Source organism: Nestor notabilis, unplaced genomic scaffold, assembly GCF_000696875.1.
Source record: "Nestor notabilis isolate BGI_N333 unplaced genomic scaffold, ASM69687v1 scaffold16344, whole genome shotgun sequence".
Classification (NCBI taxonomy): domain Eukaryota; kingdom Metazoa; phylum Chordata; class Aves; order Psittaciformes; family Psittacidae; genus Nestor; species Nestor notabilis.
Window position 1 is genome coordinate 21,579 of NW_009926179.1, and position 7,044 is coordinate 28,622.

At 38.6% G+C, this 7,044-nt stretch overlaps 1 protein-coding gene across 1 annotated transcript in view; it reads left to right on the top strand.

Moving 5' to 3' along the window:
* LOC104404880 (protein BEAN1-like) overlaps positions 1 to 6,709 on the top strand; it is a gene marked incomplete at its 5' end in the record, with an annotated part of 16,069 nt that extends 9,360 nt beyond the window's left edge. The window contains one exon of the mRNA XM_010013415.1: positions 6,370 to 6,709. Within this exon, the coding sequence (XP_010011717.1) occupies positions 6,370 to 6,709 (340 nt within the window). The remainder of the gene's footprint in view (positions 1 to 6,369) is intronic.
* Between the last annotated feature and the right edge of the window lie 335 nt (positions 6,710 to 7,044).

A 7,044-nucleotide genomic window follows, 5' to 3' on the forward strand; every position in this document is an offset into this window, starting at 1 on the left:
ATACAAAGAATGGTATTGTTGTTTAGAACCCTGTTTTGAATTAACTCCATGGCTTGGGAGGCTACAAGAGATTATTTTGTCTTAACTAATTATTATTACTCAACAAGTGCCCATACCTTCACTATCATTTACTGAATAATGGTTACCCAAATCCAGAGACCTAACACTACTTTTGATCAAGTGGTCCTTACTATATGAAATTGTTGCCAGGCTGAAATGTACCACAGAAAATCACAGAATCATAGAATAGTTAGGGTTGGAAAAGACCTTAAGATCATCTAGTTCCAACCCTTCATCATAGAATGACTTGTTTGATTTAAAATATTCATTTCAGTTGTTTAAAGCTGCACAATTATGTTGAAACTGTATGATACCAGTTTCAAATGCTGTCTGGTGTATGTTCTCATGAAAACAAAAATTCCATTTTTCATCTGGAATATTTATTAATCAAAGAGTCACAACTTCCTCAAGATTATCTTGACACAGAGCGCAGAATAAAGATCCAGACTTTTAGTGCTTATTAACACTAATAGTCTTACTGTAGTTATGTGCACTTAGAAATTCCAGAAATAACTATGAACAGAAAAAAAAAGCAAGGGGAAAGAAAAAAAATAAAAAATCATTCTAGGTTTAGTGTCTCTTCAAAGGTTAGGTTACTTAAACCTTAGATGTTTCCTTGAACAATACCCTGGGTTACATTTTTTACTATTTAAAAACTTTAAGATTGAAAAAACAAAGAAACCAGTGTTATTTGTTCATGGTTACCTATTTCAAGATCAGGTGGGCAGCTTGGAGGTGAATTTACCACACCTCTGGGAGCTCAGAAGTCAATTAAATTAGGAGATCAGTGTTGTTTTACAGCTAATAAAAACAGCGAGATTCCTTCAGAGTACCTTAAAAGGAGTCTCCCCCTTGTTTAAATAGCCACATTTGTGCAACCAAACATTCCTAGACAATACTGCAGAGCTTTGGATCGTTCCTCAGGGCCCTGTATTGGCTGATGCTGTGGCTGTTTCCTCTAGGTGTTACATGTTTGTTACTTAGCCCCTCACCCACTGTACTTTGGGATCATAGTGAAAAATTCTCTTGCATTATCCAGGCCCAAAGACAAATGGATTTTGATTTCATGCTAACGCAGTAACTAAGACAACTGAAACTGCATAGAAGGAGGTGCCACTTAACTACATTTGCTTATTCTTGCACTACCATTCTCCTAATTACTAGGCCCAACAGTTCAGGGTGTTTCTTTTTTAATAAAGATGTTCTGACTCTTTATTCTAAGTCACTGTTTAAGAATGGAACTAAACGAATGACTGAGACACTCAGTAATATGGAATGGATTGCTATTATATTAGAATATTAAACTAATGCTTTAATCACTTTATAATCACTGACAAAGCATCCAAAAGAAAACTCAAAAATATAGTCAGTAGTTCAACAACTACTTGAATGATTTGTAGTTGTCTCCTTGGCCACAATGATCTGTAGGTGCTGTGAAGGTGCCAAGAAGTAACAGAATTGAAATGTACCTAGTATCTCAAATGAAAACTGTCAGTATCAAAAATAAATGTAGAAAAATATCTCATCTCATGACTTATGTAACTGTAAAAGCAGTTCTGTCAAAAATTATACATTTCCTCGTGGTAGTTATACATCACCAAAGATGTATAACATCACCATAGATGCATTCTAAGAAAAAACACTTCAAAGGAAACACTGACAGATTCCCAAGCTGCTGTCCTACAAACCCAGCTGTTAGTAGATTGCGTGATCAGAGATAGCATCATCAGTAGATTGCGTGATCAGAGGTAGCATCATCAGTAGATTGCATGATCAGAGATGGAAAATCATCAGTAGTTCATGAGCTGAACTACTTACATAGGCATCAAACACATCAATTTTTTTTTCCTTTGATTCTTTTTCTAGAGTGTTACAGTATATTCTTCCAGTTTCAGCTTTCCTTTTTTAGGTAACAACATCATACAAATATCTTCTGTGTTGTTTTCATCAGAGCTTAAATCTGTCAGCACATGTATTTTCCAGATTCAGTGATTCTGTTTACCATTATTAGAAGAAGACAGTCTGGCATCCGCAAAATGGAAACAATGCAAGAGGAGAAATTTCAGTAGACTCATAACATGTAACAAATGAACAGAATAAACAAAATGACATCTATTTCACAAAGAAGTATTCATTCCCCAGATTTGCCTTTTTTTCCCTAGCTATTGTTTGTATCTTAAGAAGTTCTGTAAGCAGACCCTTCTTTCCCCAGAGTAGGTCATAATTTCTGAATGACAGCTAGTTGAATAAGCTTTTGTGTTTCCTTAGCAACAAGCTTACTCTAATATTTATTGCAATGAGACCTGACAAATTCATGAAGTTATTTCCCCTTCCTCAACCCTCTGAGTCAACAAGGTCAGCCTGAGGAGCTGCTGTATTTTTCTTTAAGCAACATTCTTCTCGTTGCAGATTACGTTTACATGTGGTAAGATGATAGTAAGATAAGAGACATCAGCCCTCCTTGCCTTTCCTCATATAATTATCCCTTAAAAACTGAATAGCATAGTCTACTGTGACAATAAAGTTATTCTGACAAGAAACCAGGCCAAAAAAAAATACTGAAAAAAACCCCAACAACCAAACAAACAAAAAAAAACCCCCACCATAGACAGCAGCAAAGGAAAGAAACCTAAAAAGTATGCCAAAAGGTGCAGACCCTACACTGTAGGACAACTTTGCGGTACCACTTTGTTTGTGATACATACTTCACTGTGATAAAATGCAAGAGTCCATTTGCCTCTTCTTGTCAAACATGAAGCTTTATTTTAAGATAACAGTAAAGATTTAGTCCAGTATCAGTCACTTGATTACATGGTAATCAACTGAAAGAAATTATTCCTATTATAATTTTTAGTAAGTAATCCTTTAAATTCCTCTTTTGAGGAATGATTTTCCAGCCATCAACAGACTTGGACAGTGAGTGCCTGCAGAACCGTGTATTACGTCTTATAATACTTGCTTAGAATCCTGGTAAAGCTGAATAAGTTTACATATTATGGTTTCTTTGAAGGAGAGACTGCAAAATAAAATTAATGCTTGTAGTTAGTTATACTACAGGAATACCCCTAGAATAGCACTCAAAGCACAACCAAATTACTGAGGCTGTTAAACAGAGAAGAAAGGAAAAAAAAACACACACACAAAACACTTGGAAGCTAGGGAAAAACCCACAAAGTTAAAGTTGCTTGCATGACCTTAATTCATCTCCCTTCTATCCTGAACGGAAAATGCTAGGAACCTTATCTGCAGCCTCCACTACTAGTATCATAGCAATAGCAGTTTGCAATGTCAGCATTACAAGCAAAGATACCCTGCTTAGAAGAGATTATGGGAAACTGCGTATCAAGATCATAAATTGCTAAATATAAGAAGTTATTTAAAAACCAAACAACTACTTGAATGATTTGTAGTTGTCTCCTTGGTCACAATGATCTGTAGGTACAGCTGTGAAGGTGCCAAAAAGTTACCGAATTGAAGATCTGGTGTGTGTTCTTTACTGCCCTATTCAATTTTTAAAATGTAATCTTAATTGCCAAAAAAGAGGGGGGAAATATTACTTGCATTTAAGTTTGTTGAAAAGAGATAATTATTTTTTATCCATTGTATGTATGAAGAAAAAGTGCCCTAATATTAATATAATTGATATTTGGAACTAAATGCTAAAATGCCAGGTCTTGAAAACTGTAATTTGCTACCCATTTGCCTTGATGCTTAAAAGCCTCCTTCACAAAAGATCATTTCACTGTTTATCCCACTGAACATTTTAGTTCTACAGAGCTGAGCTGCAGTCTATGAAAGATACTAAAGTAAATGCAAGGGAAAGAAATGCAGGTGATCAGGTAACAGTAAGTAGAAGGTTCATGCTATGCCCATTCCTCTTTCAGGTCAGTAGCAGACTTCTCATGTGCTGGGCCCAGGCCCAGAATTGGGAGACAGAAATGTTTCTTCCCCTTTGCATCTTAGCAAAAGGATTTAACATATTTCACCTTGAAACTTTACCGTGGCCTTTCAAAAACCGTAACTCTTTCTACTGTGGTAACGGGACCCAGTAAGTGCTCTTTGTTAGCCTGATTAAGTACGTAATCCAGTGAAGAGTGGCTCTTCCTTCACTGAGTTCATTAAGAGTTAAGGACATCAGGTCCTTGATCTCTGACTAAGGTCTAAGATCTTTTAAAAGAATATCAGGTATGCTTGAAAGTGTCAATGGGTTTAGTAGAGGCTGGACTGAAATCCTTTCCATTATCTATGCAATTATCAAATCTTTCCCCTTATCTGTTTATCTATGCTAGATAAAAGCAATTCAACCTCCTACGTACTGGGACTTGTTTCTGAAGTATCTAGCAACCCTATTCAGGATCTTCAGAAGAGAGTTGGTTTTGAATAGCATTCTTTCTGATGGGGAAATTGAAATTTTTAGTCTGAATTCAAAACCATTGTCCTCATGAATATAAAGATAAAAGGGATGTAAAAATAAACACACCTGTGGATATTTGAGTTATTTAGTAACCTAGTACTAAGATTTCATTTTCTTACCTTTCTCTTCTCCAAAATCCACTTCCACCACTTTGACTAGGAACAACACCATCAAAATCCTCAGGAGTGCTCAGAGAAAGGTGTGAATGAGCACAGCAGAAACAAGCATTTTTCTACTTGCAGAAGATTAGAGCTCACACTAACCAATGCAAGCTGCCCTGCCACAAGCCACTTACAATCTACAAGTAGGGTTTATTAGCTTCCGTTTAGTCTGTCAGAAATGCAATTATAGGGGGCAGGATAACTGCCTGCAGTTTGTTGGGAAGGCATATGCTAAATATCCAAAGTTTCAGGAAATATCCTAGATCTTAATAGCTCTGCAGTTAGCATGGTTGAGGAAATGGGTTCTTAATTTGTCTGGCTCCAGCAGAACTGTTTTTCAGGTTGAGTGGGCAATGGTTATTTACAGGAAACATTCCTTTCTTCAGAATTGAGAGATTTGCCACAATTAAACAAGGCAGCCACAAAGCAGGTCCAGCATTTAAGATCATGATGTTATGACTCGTCCTCACTTTGCCTGTAGCCAGTGAGCCAGGAAAACAGGACCTTACTTCATACCAACAGGCCTGGACTGGCTGGTATAGCAAAACTGGAGTCAGTTTTTATTTGTGAACAAACAGCTGATGCCAGGATAGCCAGACAGTGGACCGCCCAGGTAACAGACCGGATTCACCAGCTTTCAGGCTTTTCAGCCTTCCCTAGGGCCGCAGTGCCATCCCAGCAGACAGAGCCCTTTAGCTCATAGGGCTGGGCAGGGCCAGTGCAGCACGGTACAAATGCACAGAGAACCTGCTTATGTACACTCCGTCCACTCCCATCCTCTGCCTGCAACACAGATCATAGGAAAACATAAAGACACACTGGTCTATGTAGGCTTATTATTTACTAAGCTTTGCAGTCCAAGCTCCAATCTAAGGTGCCTGTCTGCATTCACAGCAGGACAGCAAGCACTGAACATGGCAGCAGACTGAGGAGGTAACAGTTTGGCTCTAGCTTGGTGGCACTGACAGATCTATGAGGCCTGAGCTGTCTCCTGACAGAAACTGCATAAATTGGTCTGTCTTGCATACCTCCTTCATGGGAGGAACGTGACGGGTAGTCTCCCAAGTCTCTGAATGACCAGCAGGAGTCTGTCAAGATTATTCATCACAGCTCTGCACCTCAACAAGAAATCCTGCTGCCCCTGCCAGCATAGATCTGCAACCCAAACAACCCACCACATGTAGCTGGCTGAACACCAGAGACCTTTGAGTCAGGAGGACTGCATTTAATGTGACAACTTCACTTCATCTAAAGCCCTCCATTGCTTTTTTTTATGACTAAAACAGCACCACCACTTCCTTCTTCCCCAGCCATTTTCTAACTCAACTACTTTTGTGAGAACAGTAACGAACCCCCAGTGTGCTGGGGCTTCAGTATGCACAGGTTTGTGGAAGACTGCAGCATCAGTCCTCTTGCTCCTGCTCCAGTAAGGAGCTGGGCTTATCCCCAGGCACCTCAGCTGAATGGTGCTGCCACAGATGTTAGTTTCATGCAGGAGAATGGGGTCTGAACTTTCATCAAGACCTCTGGGATGATCTTTAGGTATTTGGAGATGTGCTTTTAAGTATTATGTTCTTGAGTGTCTCACATAGCAGGGTAAGCAAGAATGTGGGCTGAAGAACAAAACACCAGACAATCCTTTTCTTCTCACTTGGCCTGCCCCTGTTATGCTGAAAATAATGTACTGTGGCATTTTTCACAGGAATCTAATGAAAAATCCTTTTTTTCTTTCAGCTATGATGAATGCGTAGGGCCAGGAGCAAGACAAACATATATTCCCACAGATAATCCTCCCCCATATTCTGTTACGGACCCTTGTCGAAGAAATGAAACATCTATAAACATTGGCCTGGAAGCAGCATGTGGGTCTACATGCACTGCAAATTGTGCAGTCAGGCTGCAGAACTTGCAGCAGCCCACTTCATCCATCTCTTTGTCACCTCTCACTCTGGGGGCTACCTCCCGGTACGAGACAGTGGCGCGTCAACAGAATACCCCTGTATCACTTGTTCCAGTTGAAGTGCTGAAAAATTCTTCTCCTACCTATCAAGCTATTCTGAATCAGGTCATATAATTAAAGTGTCTCTTTCCTTCAACTCTTCTGAAGAACCAACAAAAACCATTTAAATGGAAGAATAAAACCTCTGAAGGTTTTACCTATTTTATATCTTTAAACAGGGTTGCAATGAGATTTTATTTTTTACAGAAAATTTTGAAAGTTTTAACTAAATTCCCCTTTTTGGCTTCAAAGTTCTACAACATCACACAGCATCAAAGAGAAACAGTGATAATCAGCATATTTGACCTTTTTGAAGCATTTCAAAACACAATGAAATCAGTCACTGTTAATGTAGATACACGTTATTCAGTCAAGACTACTTGTTGATTTTATGATACTTTGCATGTTTT